The following is an 18,934-nucleotide window of genomic DNA, read 5'->3' as shown; positions in this document are numbered from 1 at the left end:
TGGGAGAGATGTCTCTTCAACTGGGGAATTCCAGTGCTGTGTGTAGAGGTCTTTTCTTCAGATCCACTCAGTCTCTGCACAGAGCATCCACTGCCCAGGTCCAGTACCAGTGTGGGCAAAGGGCGGTAACATGTCTGGCTGATTGGACAGTACAGTGGTTGTCTCAGAACCTCGTGCAGAGACTGTAACCAAAGCTGGCCAGATGTCTGCTTTGCTTTATAGCCACACTTTGGACAATTTTTTTCATTGCTTTTTTTCCTTTCAGAAAGTTCATCTTCAGTCTCCTGCAATAGTGGGTGACTGGGTACGAGGGGAGGCAAGTATGCACCAGTGGGGTCAGTGACTGAGATGTGCAAATGGGCCATACACTGACACCGCCTATGTCTGCTGTGCCTGCTGTCTTTAGACGCCACAACTGCTCTCTGCTGGTACCGTTCCCCAGGCCCTCACAGCTGACATAACCTCCAACAGCATTAGGCTCATTATCTCTGGCCTTGCTGGCTCTGCCCTGCTCAGCTTGTCATCTGAGACTTTATGGACATAGTCATGTCATTCTAATAGAGAATGCAAAGCAAATGTGAGCGGGGAATCCAGTCGTTTTTGTAAGATTACACAAACTCGGATCTGTCAGGGAACCAAGGGAACTTGAAGGCCAGCCTTGCTGGTTCCCAAAATAAGGGGAAGCCCAGAGAAAACAAGTGAGCCAAGGTCACAGGAAGCAGAATAGAGAGGCTGAAAAATGCTGAATTCTGGGGTCAGACAGCTCAAATTTGCATCTTCTTCTCTTTCCCAACTAGTGTTTTGTGACACTGGGCACTTTCTTTAACTCCATGCCTCATTTTCCTCCTTTGTAAGATGGAGGTGATAGAAGTTGCCTAATTCATCAGACTGGCCCGTACTTAGGAAGTAATATTCCTAGAATCACCTAAGAGAGTACTTTTGAGTTAGAAATAAATTGACTATTTTAATTATTATTTTGGATACATTTAACTAAATGAGGGGTGTCTTTCATTTTATTATTTATGTGCATGTGTGTTTTGTCCACATCTACATCTTTGTGCCACGGGCATGCCTGATGCCCACAGAAGCCAGAATATGTGTCAGTCCCCTGAGATTGTCGTTTCATATGGTTCTACATTGCATTGTGGTACTGGGAATTGAAGCCAGGTCCCCTGAAAGAAAAGCAAATGATCTTAACTGCAGAGCCATCTCCAGCGCTAGAGGCATATCTTAATTAGAGAAAATGGAGAGAGTTTTCTTTATAGATTTGTCCTGCATGTAGCAAGTGAACTGGCAGTAGCTGATAAAGGGAGCGAATGACTCTGGAGAAAGAAGACTTGGCTCATCCCACTCCAACAAGAGTTTAACTTGTATCCAATAAAAGAAACAAATGTTGTCTTATCCAAGTTCTCAAAACTCGTTGACTGATCTTCTCAATTATTAACAATTCTAACTTTTAAGAATGTTACAACATATCCTTTTTTCCAGCCCAAGCTGATCTGCCCTAAAGGGCTCTGGATGTGGCTGTCGTGATCGCTGTTGTATCAATTTGGCACAAGCTAGGGCCCTCCCAGAAGTGGGAAAAAGCCTCTATTAGATTGCCAGTGAGAGGTCTGTGGTGCATTTTTTTTCTTGTGGTTGATGTGGGACCTCGCTCACTGTGGGCAGCGACACCCCTGGGGAGGTGGTCCTATATTAGTAAAAGTGATCATTCTGAGCAAGCCAAGGGGAGAAAGCCAGTAAGCAGCACTTCGCCATGGCTTCTGTTTCAGCTCTGGACTCTGGGTTCCTGACCTGGATTCTTTGGTGATGTGAAAAGCTGATCATATCGGCTCTAAGATGAAAAGAAATAAATCTTCTCCTCTCTAAGTTGCTTTCAGTCATAGTGTCTATCACAGGAATAAGAAGCTAAATAAAAAGGTGTTTGTCTAGCAGGTGCTAGGCCCTGGGTTCAATCCCCAGATCCATCCGAGACTGAAACAAAACAACCTTTTGTGAAATTGCTTTGTGGATTGATTTTGTCTTAAGTATAGGAAGAAAGCTATGATGCGCTTCTTCTGCAGCCAAGCACCTGCCTGCCTGCAGTGATATTACAGGTGAGCAAAAAAACCACAGCAGGAATGTTACTTTGTAGTGATATTTCATTTGTACTTTAATACATAAAGATCAGAGAGTAAAACAGCCACACTAGTCAGCCTTACAGACCAGGCAGTGGTGGCACACACGTTTTATTGCAGGAGCCACAATAGTTTGCCATAGAAACCGGGCAGTATTGGTGCATGTCTTTAATCCCAGCACAAGAGAGAATTACAAAACGGGAAGAGACAGCTCTCAGTCTCAGTCTAATTCTGAAGATTCAGAAGGCAGGATTGCCATTTTGGTCTGAGGTAGAGTAAGAGCCAGTGTCTGACTGCTTTGCTTTTCTGATCTTCAGGTTGAGCCCCAGTGTCTGTCTCTGGGTTTTTATTATTCGTGCTACACTACTTCCTAAGAGATCTGGGCTCTGAGATGGGTGGAAATGTGCAGGTGTGCAAAAGCCATTTCAGAGCTGGGGCTGGAGCTCAGTGAGAGCGCTTGTCTTGTTGGTTCCGATTTGCATCCCTGGCACTACCACAGAGTATTCAATTATCTAATTAATCTAAAGGCAAATAATAGCATATTAAATAAATATATACATAGCATAATTTCTTAGATTCCAAGTTGGCTGTTTTGACTTTGGGGAGTGAGGGGTGTGCTGGGGATCAACTCTTAGAAGTGTACCATGGCCTTTCAGCTGTCCTAAATAATACGATATGCTCTCTCCACTCAACTAGAGGTAGGCTTAGAGGTCAGGGAAGCCCACTCTAGTTCTTTTGTTTCATTTTGTTTATAGAGACGGGATGTTCCTGTGTGGCCCTGGCTATCCTGGAACTCACTCCGTAGACTGATCTTGAACTCAGAGATCCACCTGCCTCTGCTTCCAGAGCACTGGAATTAAAGGTGTGTGCCAATTTGTAAACTATGCTGACAGGGAATATCAATCCCTGTTATTATTAATTATTAATTAACAAAACTAAACAATTCTTGTCCATGAAAGTTATGAATCTTAGCATTTCAGTGTGTTAAAATTATATTGTTAGTGATTGTCCTTAGTAATGCTAAGCTCAGGCCATAAGAGAAATATAGCCTACAATTTAAAAAAGAAGAAGGAAACTGAAGAGATGGCTCAGTGGTGAAGAGTACGGATTGCTCTTCTGGAGGACCCAGGTTTTATTATCAGCATCCACATGAGTCTTACACCCTTTCCAGTTCCAGGCATCCAGTGCCTTCTTCTTACCTCCATGGTTACCAGGCACATGCATGATGCATAGACATACATATAGACAAAATATCCATACACATAAAACATTAAAAGAAACAGGGCATTAAATTCAAAGAATAACTACCATTAAAGATTTAAAGAGACACCATTTCTGTGAAAATTTTCTAAGTCACTTTATCGTATGTCTGATTGTGTTACATTTTCCTTTCCAAAAACCACATTATTTCTGTAAAAGCTGATGACAAAGTCCCCATATTCTCATAAAATACATATGGAACATATAAATTTATAATGACTGTTATGGTCTCCAACATCAGTTACCAAACATTGGTAAGAACAGTTGAACTTATAAAGGAAAATTGGTTTATTGCCTGTAATTATTTTTTGTGCAGGAAATTAGATGTTATGTATTGTAACAAATTACCACATTGTTACAACCCTTTTGAGACAAGTCAGATACAAATAAGAGTGAATTAACATGCTCGGTGTATTTATGGCATGCTTAAGGTCCATGGGACCACGACTGAAGAGTGCAGGTGCAGGAAATGCACTGAATCCCAGAGGCATCATGGGAACAATACTTGAGGATACACACTCCCTGTTGGGTCAGGCGCTACCTGGTTTCAAGGTTCTGCAGCCCTTTTCTATTAAGGCACTCTGTTTCTGCCTCACTGTCTGGCACAATGCGACAGACTCACCAAGACAAAGCTGGACCTTAGGTGGGTGCAGTCACTGCACATACAAGGCAGGCAAGCAGAAGCAGTACCAGGTGCCAGCATTCTGCCTCTCTGGCTGACTTTGGCCTTTCTGCCTGGCCCTCAGGGTTCAGTTCTCACTGTATGTTTTGCTTTGTGCTATGTTCTGTTTCCTACATCTAAGGCTCTTGCTTTAAGTTCGCTTAGCACACCTAACAGAGGACGGAGAGATGCTCCAAGATGAAGCTGTGGTAGTTTGAATAAAAATGTCCCCTGTAGGCCCGCCCATAGGAGGTGTGGCCTTGTTGGAGGAAGTGCGTCACAGTCTCTTCCTGTTGCCTGCAGATCTGGATGTAGAACTCTCAGCTACCTCTTCAGTATCTTTCCACCAAGATGACAATGGACTAAGCCAGCCGCAATGAAATCTTTTCCTTTACAATAGTTGCCATGGTCATGGCGTCTCTTCACAGCCACAGAAACCCTAACTAAGCCAGAAGCCAAGGTGTGACTATAAGCTGTGGTGTAGAATGAAGCAGAACATCCCCTTCCAGAGGGAGTCTTTGGGAGTGCAGCTACCACTGACCTCAATGGCATAGCCTGGAAAGGAACTATGAGTGTCCCTGACTTGATGGGGGGGGGGGGATGCAGGAGTTGGGGAAGTGCAGGACCTGTAGAAGTTTAATGAGTTGACACATACATAGCCCTCAGAGCTGTGGTTACCCGGAAATGCTCAGTGAATTGGGCTGTATGTGTAGTAATACTCACTCGCACAAGTTTATGGATATGCCTGCTTACTTCCGGGACTGCGTCCTGGATCCCAGCTAGTGTCTACAGTAACAATGCCGTACTCCAAAGTCATGTCTTCTACCTCCCTGGGTTCAGCAGTGACCAGGTTTCACTCGCTGACATTGGCAACAACTTTTCTAAGAAGACTTCCACTCAACTGGTTTCCTGGATAATTTAGTAACCCTTCCTGCATTATTCTTTTACTCGCTGTCCCACTTTTTGATTTTCATCTATAGAAAACCAAGTTTGAAATGTAAAGAAAGCATATTAACAGTGCCGGCGAGATGGCTCAGCTGGTAAAGGCACCTGCCACCAAACCTGAAGTTCTGGGTTCAATTCCCAGAACCCACATGGTAGAAGGAGGGAAGTGACTCCTGCAAGTTGTCTTCTCACCTACAGAAACACACACACATACGTACACACAGACACACACACACACTCTAAATAAAATTGTAATAAAAAGTAAATCTTCTAAAGAATGTACATTAATAAAAACCCACATTTATTTATTAAAAGAGCATAAAGTGCTGTGGGAGCACATTCTGCTCATTCAGCCAACAGACTTTAAGATACCAGCCCACTTGGGCATGGTCTCTTATAGTTTGAAAAGCGGTGGGACTCGTGCGCCAGTTCTCTTGCTTCTGGCTCCTGTTCTGGCTGCTAGACTCTGTTTCCTATTTGCGCTCAGAGGACTGTTGTTTAGGACAGTGATCTGTAAGTTTTTCTCCTTAAATAAATAACCCTTTTTATAATCAATAATTCTGAACTGGTGTGTAATTGTTTTATGACATCAATAAGGAATATTAAAACTAACTCGTATTGGACAGACTGGAGTTTCACTTCAAAGAAAAACAGCAACAAAAGCCTTTGACTTGATAGAAATCTCAAATAGCCTTGCCAGATATATGCCAGAGTGAAGGCTCTGCAACCACATATGCTGAAGTCCAGTCATAAATACATCTCAGAATCCAGAAGCCAGGGCCTGGAGAGATGGCTCAGCCAGAGGACACAGGTTTTATTCCCAGAGCCCATATAGCAGTTCAAAACTACCTGTAACTCTAGTTTCAGGGGAACCAACACCTTTTTCTAGTCTCTAGAGACACTAAGCACATATGGAGACAAAACACACATGCACATTTTAAAAAATCTTGGAACAACAACAACAAGAAAAAGCATAAGTTAAAGGAAAAGACAGGTGGTCCAAACTCACTGCTTCAGGATGTACCTGAGCATGGCCACACCTCAGCATCTCTGACCAAAGGCCTTGTAGACATGATGCACTGGCTTTCCGACCTATTTCCTATTAATTATAAGTTTTTTATGTGACTCCATATAAGCTAGGCCTATCCATGCTTCATTATTTATTGACTAGACCTTAGATCAATATTACAGGACCTAAGATTTGAGAAGAATCAAAGAATAGAGGCAATGCTTTTCCTAATACTTCATTTAGTCAAATACTTGCCAGTGATACTGTTAAAAGGTTATGGGAGAGAACTAGTACATTTTTTAAAAAAATCAAACCCACGTTTTATATTTCTTTTTCACATTTTACTATTTCCAAAATCAGGATGCAATGCAACAATCCATGTCATGCTTATGTTGTGGCTTAGTTTTGTGTGTTGTAGTACCTTTATTTCCCCCTTCTTTGTTGTTTGTTTCTTTTATGTTTGTTTTGGTTTTTGAGACAGGATTTATTTGTGTAACAGCTCTGGCTGTCCTAGAACTCACTTTGTAGATCAGGCTGGCCTCGAACTCACAGAGATCCACCTGCCTCTGCCTCCCGAGTGCTGGGATTGAAGGCATGTGCAGCTACTGTCCATCTTTTTCTTCTTGGTGGAACATAAAGAGAGGTGTAATTAATAGCCAGCGATGCTTAGATCTAATGAAGCCTTGTAGACTCTTTTTCTATGTCTTTCATTAACCTTTTTGGTTTAGGTTACCTTCCTCATCCTTCAATTTATCTCTTTGTGTGTGTGCATGTGTGTATATGTGTGTGTACTTACACACCTACTTTGAGCAGATCCAACATCCCTACGAGCTGGGGACTCTAAAGTACTGGACTCTTGTGTCCTCTCTCTAAGTCCAAGATGAGACTCCAGGAAAGACAAATTTCCTGCTGCTCTAAGAAAAGGAAGATTTTAGCTCAACCTTCTTATATGAAGGCTGTGGGGACAGATAGAGAGAAAAAGACAGACAGAGACAGAGAGATATAGAATTAACAAAGTACATTATATAGGTAGGAAAATGTAATAATGAAACTATTTTGTATGACTAATAGACTCTCATAGGAAGAAAGGAACAAAACCAGTTCAGCAAATGGCCTGGTACAGGATCAAGTGAGGCCTGTTAACACAGGATACTGGGATGCTGTTTCTGCTTTATCTAACCTGCTCGTGTTCACCAGCATGGATTACCAAGGACTGACTTAAAAACCTTCATTCTCAGCTGTGGCAATAAGAAGGGGGTAAAAACCAGATGCTTGCTTTCCTCTACCTTCCTGGGAACAGGTCTGTGGCCAGCCTTTAGCTTCAGTGTGCCTCTTTACTACTGATGCCTGCTTCCCAGGGACTCACAAAGTGATGATGTGGCTAATCTCACAGGCCTACTGTGGTTATATTTTGGATTGTGTTTTATCTTTATTGTTTCTTCTTCTTGATGTTGCCTCCACACGAGAATTATGAACTAATACAAAGCACAGTATATTCAAAGATCTGGCGGGGTAGGAGGCTGAGGATGTTGGGGGAAGGCGAGCCTGTTTAAAATAGCACCCCTCCTGGAGCTGTAAGCCTTGAAGCTTGATTATCTGTGCCCACAGGTAAGCTAACCAAACCGGTGGAAAAGCAGCCGACTCTGAGTGCTACACCCTCTCCCTGGTTTACGTGTAAGTCGATGAGCCTTTATATGAAGACATTTAAGAAGAAAAAGAGAAAAGTTTGGCTGGAAATGCACTTTCTGGCACCTAGCAGCATTTGTCCAAGCTCTCCCCAGTCTCCCATTTGTCTGCCGTCAGGTACTGCAAGCAAAAGGCCTCCACACTCAGCCGGCAGTTAGGTGAAGGCAGAGTTCATTTATAGGAATCTTGCCAGGATTGGGCTACTCCCTGCAGAGATATTTTGGACTGACTTTTATCAGGCAACATGAAGACATCCTGGACTGAGATCAGCTTTAAAATTCAGGTCTTAGAAAGGTGTTTCTGAAACTACGGAGGTGAGATAAGCCAAAATTTCAGACTACTTATTCTGCAGATCTGTGTTTAAAAACCACACAAGAGGCTGTGTGGTAGTGTGCTTGTCTAACATTGTGACAACCTAGATTTCATTCCCAGAGCCACACACACCAAAATATTATGCTGGAAAAGATCTCACTCTCTTCTAATCCCCGCCAAGAGGGATAAACTAGGTTTTGGGGTTTCCCATTACTGAATGGTGGTTTTTTTTTTTAATCAAAAATATGCAAGCATTGGTGAGGACTCTGACTTATTAGAGGGGGGTCTCATTCAGCTTCCAGTTTTATTTTAATCCAAGTCTTTTTCTCCTGTCTCTACCAAGTGCTAAAACCAACCTGCCAAAGCCGACACGCTTGGCTTCTGCCGCTGTTTACACGCTGATCTCATGCTCTTCATGTTGGCCCCTGACCATTCCTAGCCTTTTTGTGAGCACCACCAGGTACTTCAAATGCTTTCAGAGTCCACTTCCCCCAGCACTTTTAGACGCTTCTAAGAGATGGACTTCCAGTTGTCCACATCATTCCACGGAAGTGCCACAGTCATTTTCTACCTGGGAACGTGCATATGTTAGAGTTTAAAAAATCAAATATTTTAAGTAGTTTAAAGAAAATAAAACACTATAAAAATTTAAATATGTAAAGCAGTAGCAGGAAATAGATAGTCACAAGACACAGTGTACCTTTGGGTTCTCGCGGCTGAGCAGCGTGGGCCCACAGGCAAGTGGACTCCTACGAGAGCCAACCAATTTGACTTCTTATTTAATAAATGGTGAATAGTATTATAAATTTTGTCAATATTAAAAAGTTTTTGTACCCCAGTAAACCTCTTCACTGATGCAATAATTCAAATCAGACCAAATCAAACCGAATTAGAAAAAACCCAGGTTTAATGAGTATTAATGCTCCCAGGTGGCCTTTTAGCCCCCAGAGAGGAGAAGGGGAAGGAAGACCAAAAAACCTCGTGCTTGTTCTCTAGGGGGCTGTTTAAATGTCCTGTGGGAAAGGTCTTGAGCATCTCTGAGTAGGGGGGTCATCGTTTGTGGGGCTTTCTCAGGGGTGGAGTCTGGACTTAGGCAACTCCCAGGGGAGGGGACTTGGGATGGAACTTCTACACAAACATTCCAGACTCTTTGTGTATCTGGATGCCAGGGTCTGGGGTGACGTTTCCACCCAAACAAATATTACAGGACACACTACTGAGCACACTTACATGTGTGCATATGGAATGTCATGCATGTAATTTCTTTTTGTTCATGCTAAGTTTTCAGATTTGATTGTTTCTTAAAAGCAAATTTTTACATAATGATGACCATTATTTATACATACTTAATATTTCTCTTGTGTATATTTTAAGAAGAATGCATAACTGATTTCCTAAAATGTTAGCAAACATACCAATAGTTTATAAAACAGTGAAGTTTTCTCGGAAAGCCCTGGGGAATTCTGTGGGAAACGTTTGCTTGCTACAATGGACGCAGGCCTGAGAGACAGCTGGGTGTGGATTATGACATCAGTTCTACTGTTTCCTGGTTGTGTCACTGTGTGACAGGTGGGAGAGAGCCCTAGCAGGACTCCTGACAAAGTTAGAAGAGATAATGATTGCTGTGAAGCACTAACTGAGCATCAGTAGAAAGAAAGAGGAAGGAGTGGCAGGAAAATGGAAGGGATGAAGGGAGGAAGGGTGAAAGGGAGGGAGGAGGATTCAGTGTTAGGAATTCAAGTTGCCAAGGCCCCTCCTTTTTTTTAAAGAACAGGAAAAGTTACTGTGCCCATAATCCATCAGTCTTGGACTGGAGAGATGACTCAGTGGTTAAGGACACTGGTTGTTCTTCAAGAGGACCTGAGTTCAATTCCCAGCACCCACATGGTGGCTCACAACCATCTGTAATGGGATCGGATGCCCTCGTCTATCTGATACCGTCTTCCATCATACAGGCGTATATACAAATAGAGCACTCATATCCATAAAATTCAAAATAATAAATCCCAAAAGATATTTAAAAATAATACATTGGTCTCATGCTAATTTCTAAGCAATTGGTCTCTAGATTGCTATCACTCATGCAAATTTATTCTATGTCTTCTGTAAAGTTTAGCATAAAACAAAGACAAGTCAGACTGCCTAGAGCGCTGAGGTATTTAGAGCCCTCTGTCCACAAGAGGGTCCGTCCAATGGAACGTCCTTGGGAAGAGCACCCCTGATGTCCTGAGGCTGAGGACTAGGAAGGGAGAAACAAACCTTCCGCTTGCTTGTCTCAGAATCGTATTGTTTCCCTAGGACATGGTGGAAATGCCTCCTACCTGGGGAGGAAGGCAAGAGTACTAAATCATCCTTGTCATTCAGTCTCACATATAAGTCACCCCAGTTTTCCTCAGACAACAGGATAGAAGCAGCGGTCTTCATTTTCCACTTAAGAGCATTTCAAATCATCCAGGAAAGACATCTGTGGGTGTGTATGTGAGGGCATTTCCAGAGTGATTGTGTGTGTGTGTGTGTGTGTGTGTGTGTGTGTGTGTGTGAAGGGTGTTGTCATCATGACCACAGTACTTGACAGAAACCTAGGAGGAAGGACATATGGCCCAGGGATTTCGGTCCCCAAGGCACAGAGGAGTAGATCAGCTGGAGTATGTAGCACAGGCTGCTCTCATTATAGCAAACCAGAAGGCAGAGCGAGCAAGAGAGGCGCTAGGTCCAGACTATAAACTTCACAGTGTGACCCCAGCCCATGTCAGCTTTCTCCAGCAAGACCCCACAGCCTCCTAGAGTACCACCAGCTGGGGGAAAACATCCAAACAGCAGCCGTGAAGGTACAGTCAGAATCAAATTATCACTGAGATGTTTTCAAGATGCGCACATAGATGTGGAGGAGGGAAGGAACACCAGATGCCTCAGAGAAAAGTGAGCTAGTCCCTTCCTCCTCATTTATTAGTGCTTTGTTTTTATTGACCTTTACCCTCGGGCAGGTGGAAAGAATTCAGTTTTGCAAGGGGATGACCAGTTCCAGCCTGACCTAGCACTGAGGCATTTCTGAATGGAGACAGTGTATGAGCCATGGGTGGAGAATTACTCATGTCAAGGACCAGGCTATGACAATGGGTTTCCCCTCCATTTTGGATGCTATGTAATTAGAGGGATATCTTGCCTGAGTGAGCAGACAGACTGTTACACGAGGTAATGGCTTGGGAGACGATTCTAAAATTAAAATTAAAATCTATGAGATGCAGCTAGAAATGTTCTTAAAGGAAAGTTGACATCATCACATGTTTATAGTGGACAACGAGAAATCTCCCAAACCTTTGAACTAAATCTCCATCTTAAACCAGGAGAGAAAAAGCAAACATTAAGAAGGAAACAAAAACCATAAGAGCATATGTTGATGTAAATCAAAAGAGTAAGATAATGGAGAAAAATCAAGGGATTACTAACTACTATTGAAAAAATAATTTTAAAAAAGACAAACAGGCACATATGGAAGATGCTAGAAAAAGAACTCTCAGAAGAGAAAACCTAACAGTAGTTTCTAGGGCCCCAGGGTTCTAAAGAGGGACTTAGAGTAAGAAGAACAGGGCAGGTGGGGTGACAGGAAGCTACGCGGATTAAAGACTGCCACAGGGTGAGCAGGTGTTGACCTGAGAACTGTAAATTAAGGGGATAAATGCCTGTGCGTAGAGATTAAACCCCAGGAAAGCTGCCCCACTTCCACTCGTCAGCTCTCGCTCTACTGAGACCTTAAAAAGAATTTTTTTTATGTGCTAGGCCAACACAGTGAAGACCAGGGCCAAGTGAGTAGGAAAAGTCTGGTTAAGATGGAAGGACAGATATTTAGTTCAAGAAGAAAGGAAAGTAGAAAGGAAAGCTTTCATGAGAGCCTGAATCCATCAAGCAGGTGAGGATGCCCACATGAAAACAAAAGCATCTTCACTATATCCGGGAGATTCAGGAATTCAGAAGATGCATCTTAAGAAACGTTAGCCCATGTACAGCTACCCTAGACCTGAAGCAGCTGGAAAAGTGCCACATAAAAACATAGGCAGAATTCCAGGCACACCTCAAGATGGCTGTGCTGGCTGTTTCTATGTCAACTTGACACAAGCTAGAGTCAGTAGGGAAGAGAGACTGTCAACTGAGAAAGATGCCTTTGGAAGAGGCCTATGGGCAAGTCTGTAGTGCATTTCTTTGACTGATGACTGATATGGGAGAGCCCAGCTCACTGGGGACAATCCCACTCCCACACGGCCACCACATCCCACATTGAGCAAGCCAGTAAGCAGCATTCCTCCATGGCTCTGCTGAAATTCCTGCCTCCAGGTTCCTGTCTGAGTTCCTGTCCTGACTTCTTTCATCAGTGGAGTATGACCTGAGAGTTGTGAGGTGAAATAAATGCTTTTCTCTTCTAGAAGTTTCTGGTCCTGGTGTTTGATCACAGCAATAAAAATCCTAACTGAGATCAAGGCTCTTCCTGGAGCGCAGGCCCTGAGCAATCCTCCTCATTTGAGTGTGAATGGAACTTGAAAGTGTGGCCAGAATTTCCTCCTGAAGTTGGAGGTCTAGTCAGCTGACTGGGTGGACAAAGACCTAACTTGTTCACTTGTGCTTAGAAGGCTGGGGATCTTTCCTGAAGGGTGAGCTTCCAGCTGGTGTGGAGGTGGAGAAGGGACTTACAATACCCTTGTGAAATGACCTTGGGGGAGCTCCCAGGGCAAGACCTGAGGGGTGGAAGTCAAATCCAGCACAGCATCAGGGAGAAGTTGGGGAATGACACCTGGCCACAGTCAGAGTTCCTGGAAAATGACCCTGAACCTCAGCTGATCAGAATCCAGCTAGGAAAGGCAGAGACCCTAGCCAGAAACGCATTCAGATTTCTAACCAAGAAACTGTCTGTGAATAAACCTGTGTTGATTTCTGCCATTCAGTTGGTGATGGTGTGGGCATGGACTGATAGGAAGCCAATTAAGGCTGACCATAGAACTCAAATGTGCCAATGTAGTTTAGTCAATGAAGATACTGTTATGGTTTTGACCAAAGGATGTTCTAAATGAATAGCACACTAGCTTTACTGACTTATTGATCATTAATCAACAAATGTCACACAGTTAACGTTATGGTGAAAAGCGACTAAGCGAAGGGTATGTTTGGAAAACCACTGGTATCAGTTCCATCCAGAGGTGGCTAGGAAGCTATCAGAAGCTGGTGGAGAGCTTCTGTGGAAGATCCCTGGCATGGTCTCCTCACATTGGCACCCCCTCCAGACTTCCCTTCTCTATCTCAGGTGATAGTGGCAGAAAGCCATCTCCCCACAGGGCCGGATGCCCTCCCACAGGGCTCCAGGACTAAGAATAACAGCATAAAAGCACATCCGTCTCCACTGGGTTTTCCTCACTCTGGTCACACTCATTGGCCTTACTCACATGAACAAATGCAAGGATTATTCCCAAAGAATGATTTTCCACATATGTGAAAATAGAAGAATATTATTTAAATTCTTATCATTATTGTTGTTCTTTTTAAATGGTATAAAGTCCCAGGTGGTGGCTATAGGCAGGCAGCAGACTCTGGGAGTAGCCAGTCCCAAGGCAAAGACTTGCGGGTCCCGAGCGGGTCACCAAAGATCCCTGGGTAGGTCTCGAGCGGTGGCTCATCCCGGGCGAGCTGGTCCTGCCATGTAGCGAGCGGGGAAAGACAGCTCACAGCTGGTTTGGACATGCGGCAGGTAAAAGGCACATAGACACAGTAGGCAGGCATAGAACTGGACATTTATTACTTAGAGGAAAGAAAGAGAGAGCAAGAAAGAGAGAGAGAGAAGGAGAAGAGAAAAGAGAGAGGGGGACAGAGAGACAGGCATGCACATGCCAAGGGACAGGGAGAGAAGAGATTCAAGATGGCAGTGAGAGGGTCAGGGTCACTGGGATTGGGTATGGCTTGCCCCTTAAGGGGCCAACCAAAAGAATAGCAATTGTCATTTAAAAAATTATACTCAAACTGGGCGTGGTGGTACATGTCTTTAATCCCAGAAGTCAGGAGGCTGAGTCACACAGATATCTAAGTTCAATTAGAGCCTGGGCTCTCAAGAGTTTCAGCCAAGGCTACGCAGAGAATCCCTATTTTGAAAATAAACAGTAACAACAAAAACTATACTATCATTTTCATTACAATATTTAGACAAAAGACTTTTCATTTTCATAACTTTACTCATTCTTTTATTTTAAGGAATTGTGAGTTCTAATAGTAATGCAATAAAATATGGAACATGTAATGACTTACCTTGTAACTTTTTAGTCTGATGAAGTCAACCTTCATAGAGACAAATCGATCTGAATTTCAGCTGATGGTCTTAAGGTGTTCTACCAGATCAGCACAGAATTTGTAACCTCCTTTCAGCACACACAGGACCAGAATATCATGGTAGCCTATGTCTTTCATTATATCCTTAGCCAGCCGCTCAATTCTGAAAAAAGGAAGAAACGAAAGATACATTATGGGACAATTAATAAACAGTATGACGTTTCATACAGATGGGATCACTCAGGTGATTATGGAGAAAAGCTTGGGAGACAGAGAGCTTCGGGCAGATCAGTTCTGGTAAGGTGAAAGCAGAGTGTTCAAAGCACACTTCCAACAGGACATCACAGCTACTGCATGTCGTAAACACCGAGGTGCTAGAGCTCCTGCATGCTATCTGTCATTCTATCATGACAGAACCTCTTGCTAAACTTTAGGATGTTCTGATGGTATCTGGTGATCTCCTCATTTCACAGGGAAGGAAGTGGAAAGAGAGAGATTGCCAACAGGCTTTCTTCTAACTTGTTACAGACCTAGACTTATGTGGGAAGAGGGATCTAATTGATACAACGCCTCCATGAGACTGGCCTGTAGGCGAGTCTGTGGGGTGCTGTGTAGATTACAACTGATGTGAGGAGGGCTCAGGTCATGTGAGCAGGTGGTCCTGGCTGTGGAGGAAGGCAAGCTGAGCAAGCCACGAGGAGCAAGGCAGTAAACAGCCTTCCTCAGTTGCCTCTGCTCCAGCTCCTGCCTCCAAATTCCCACCCTGCTTGAGTTCCTGTCCTGACTTCCCCCAGTGATGGACTGTTACCAGGGAGTATAGGGTGAAATAAATCATCTCCTTCCCAAGTCGCTTCCAGTCCTGGTGTTTTATCACAACAAAAGAAACCATAAGACAGGAGTGACTCAGTTACCTTACGCTAGAAGAAAAGTCAAGTTCAATGTAACACAAAAGTCCTATATTCACCAAAGGAACACAGCATATATGGGAAAGATGCTCCCATGCAATGGCAAGAGGTAGGATATGGTGTAAAATCCAATATGGAGATGCTCCCTGGAGGCAAGGAACTAGCCTTGCCTGATGGAGGAGTGTCTATGTGTTACTTTCATTATTAATAAAGAAACTGCCTTGGCCCTTTAAGAGACAGAAAATTAGGTAGGCGGAGTAGACAGAACAGAATGCTGGATAGAAGGCAGGGGGCAGATGCTTCAGGCAGTCATTATAGTGAGTCACCATGCCTCTCCTCTCCGAGATGGACACAGGTTAGGATCTCTCCTGGTAAGCGATCCACCTCGTGGTGCTATATAAATTACTAAATATGGTTTAAAGCAAGATATGAGAATCAACCAATAAGAAGCTACAGATAATGGGCCAGGTGCCAGGCAGTATTTAAAAGAATACAGTTTCTGTGTAATTATTTTGGGTAAAGCTATCCGGGTGGCAGGACACAGCCCACCGCTCCTTCTACAGATTGGTGCCCAATGTGATGGACTAAATCCACTTAAAAACCTGAGAGAGCTTTAAAAAGGGGGAGAGAGAGTTTAACACAGCTTTTTGCTGTTTGCTAGGACATGCTGTAGAGAGATTTCCTGTTTCGGCAATAGCGGCAGAAAAAAAGCTGAGTCATCTTAAAACACGGCTTCCTGGTGCTGTGCTGCCAGTGCAAACTGGCTTTAAAGCATTTTATGGGACTGGATGTTTGTGTGCCCGCTGAGGAATCGGAAAAAGACCATGCCAATGGCTCACTGCTCCCTGCCTGCACCTGGGCAGATGGCGGAATCAGGCTTAGGCGAGCAGGAGAGCATGGCAGATTTCTGCTGCCATACAGAGAGATGTTTTCAGACTGCGCAGTGCTCTGCGCGTCAGATTTGGCTGTAACTTGGATGAAAAGAGTTTCTGTGCTGCATGCTCAGTCTCAGAATTAAACTGCTGAGTGCGGCTTCAATGTGGCCTGCTGTGTGCCTGGAACTGTATGCAGCTCAGGGGCACCAAATGACTGAGGCAGGAGCGTCTCCGGCTCTGCTCCGCCAGGCTGAACTGTGCTGATCTCAGGCAGGAACTATCTATTGTAATTACCATGATAACAGCGCAGTTAAGGTTTAGACTTGGCTGGAAACAGGCGGTACCGTATTACCTCTACGTGGCGCAACTTAAGTTTTTAAGAAGTGCTTAACCTTTTAAGAAGTGCTCCTGGATAGTAAAAAAAAAAAATTACAGATTCACAATAGGACAGATTCAGACATAGAAGACCCCCATATGAGTCACAATGTTGGATGACTGTACGTAGGCTTGAGAGAGAGAAAAAGAATATAGAGAATAAAGTTAATGCATTTTAAAAAAGGTTAAAGCCTTTAAATAGACAGAATAAAGTAAAGTGATAGAGTAAAAATAAGCCATGTAAAAATGGAAAATTCACAGAGTCTGGATTATGTATTTTATTGTGTTTTCTTTGAAATTTTTGACTGTAAAGGAGCTAAATAGAGAGAGACATTTCATTATATGGGCTGCCAGGCTAGACCAGAATGGACATCTTAATGGTATGATTTCAGAATTTGGATCTAAGAACATGATGCTTTGGAAAAGAGGGTCTTCTTTTGTTTTCACAGAGGATGACACCCTGTGGATTGCTTCTATCCCAATATGGTATGATAGACCATGCCCTTCTGAAAGGTTGCTGTGAACACCCTTAAAAAATTACTTCACTCAACTGCCGACTGAGATGAACCTGGCACACAGGTTACACCATGAAAGATCTGATTAACAGCGCCCCCATTCAGCAGGAAGCAATTTGGAGAGAAAAAACTGCACCCATTTTTCCAAATATTGTTTATAAATGTTCTTTTACATTTAAAGGGGGATATGATATAGATATGAATAATTTGCATTGGTATGGATTTTAAGATCAATTTTGTTATATGTATATGTATTTCTGATATTGATTAAGGTATTTTGATTGTATAGTTAATTTTAAAAACTGTAATGTATAATTAGGAAATATATGTTGCTACTGGATAATCATCGATAATAGTAAACCTTGTAGTTATGTTAGATTTTCCAGATATACAGAGATAAACTTCAGTTAGATAGGCATTCTTCATATCTTTCAAAGACTATAGAACATGCCATTTAAGATGTTTTAATAACTTAGGGTTTTTCATGACAATGAGACACGTCTGCTCCTGGCAGCACCAATCTACTTCAAGAGGAAGATGGGCATTGAAGAGGCTCCTTATGGAATTTGATAGCCATTTGGGCAAGAAACTGCTCTTGCCTGGACTGTTGCATAAACTGGACACAAAGAACCCACAGAGAGAGGACTGCTGAACTTGCCTAAAGGTGAGGTGGTCTTTTGGGGTTCCTGATTCATGAAAGAGTCTGCGAGACATTCTACAGGACACAGCAGAAAGTGACTGAACTGTCTTTGGAATTTCCTGCTTCATGGAAATGTCTGCTGGACACTATGGGCCTGAAGGCTGAAGATGGATGCCCCAACGGTACAGAGGAACTTTGGGTGACTGTCCAGGCAGCGAGTTGTCTCTGTCATTTCTAGAGTTTGACAGTTGCATATTTCTTATTTACTTAGGTAGTATTATATCCTTCTGGAGTCTTTGATGGAGTTGAAGAATGGATAGATAGTTATAGTTTTCTTTAGTTATGATAAAAGATAAAGTAGATATAAATATTGTAATTGTAATTCTTGCTTGATTAACTGTTTTGTTATATGTAATTTTACTATGTTAAAGTTAAAGCCTTTCTTTTTTGTTTAAACAGAAAAAGGGGAAATGATGAAAGAGTGTCTATGTGTTATTTTCATTATTAATAAAGAAACTGCCTTGGCCCTTTAAGAGACAGAAAATTAGGTAGGCGGAGTAGACAGAACAGAATGCTGGGTGGAAGGCAGGGGGCAGACGCTTCAGACAGTCGCCATAGTGAGTTGCCATGCTTCTCTTCTCTGAGATGGATGCAGGTTAAGATCTCTCCTGGTAAGCCACACCTCGTGGTGCTACACAGATTACTAAATATGGGTTAAAGGAAGATGTGAGAATTAGCCAATAAGAGGCTGAAACTATGGGCCAGGCAGTGTTTTAAAAGAATACAGTTTCCTTGTGATTATTTCGGGTATAAAGCTAGCTGGGTGGCAGGAAGAAGCCCTGCCGCTCCATCTACACTTGCCTGCTCTGGCAGCTCAGTGGAGCTACCTTCACAGGTTTCTACTCAGTCCACATCTACAGGGACATAGCTACTCCCCACACAAAACTAAAACTTAAACAAAGGCAGAATCTCAGGCATGCACTTCAAAAAGAAAATCCCCACTAGCATTGAAAGTTGGATTAGATTAAAAGAAACAAAATTATGTATGTATGCATATACAATTTCATAATCTCTATATTCTGCATATTATATGGATTCTATATTATACTTTGTAAGTGTTCACAAATATGCATATATAGAATGTTGGCTATGTTTTCAGGCAGTATTTATCTAAATTTTTGTTTGTATTTTTGAAACAGAATTTCTCTATACAATAGTCCTCGCTGTCCTGCAACTTTCTTTCTAGACCAGGCTAGCCTCAAACTCACAGATATCTGCCTGCCTCTGCCTCCCAAGTGCTGGGATTAAAGGTATGGGCCACTACCATGCAG

At 42.9% G+C, this 18,934-nt stretch overlaps 1 protein-coding gene across 1 annotated transcript in view; it reads right to left on the bottom strand.

Annotated features, from left to right (window-relative positions):
- Prtfdc1 (phosphoribosyl transferase domain containing 1) overlaps positions 1-18,934 on the bottom strand; it is a 91,589-nt gene that overhangs the window by 58,113 nt on the left and 14,542 nt on the right. Inside the window, 1 exon segment of the mRNA XM_038335478.1 lies at positions 14,273-14,456. Coding sequence (XP_038191406.1) covers positions 14,273-14,456 — 184 coding nt within the window.

This window comes from Arvicola amphibius, chromosome 6, assembly GCF_903992535.2.
Source record: "Arvicola amphibius chromosome 6, mArvAmp1.2, whole genome shotgun sequence".
Classification (NCBI taxonomy): Eukaryota; Metazoa; Chordata; class Mammalia; order Rodentia; family Cricetidae; genus Arvicola; species Arvicola amphibius.
Note: the sequence above shows the minus strand (reverse complement) of the source record. Positions and strands in the feature narration are given on the sequence as shown.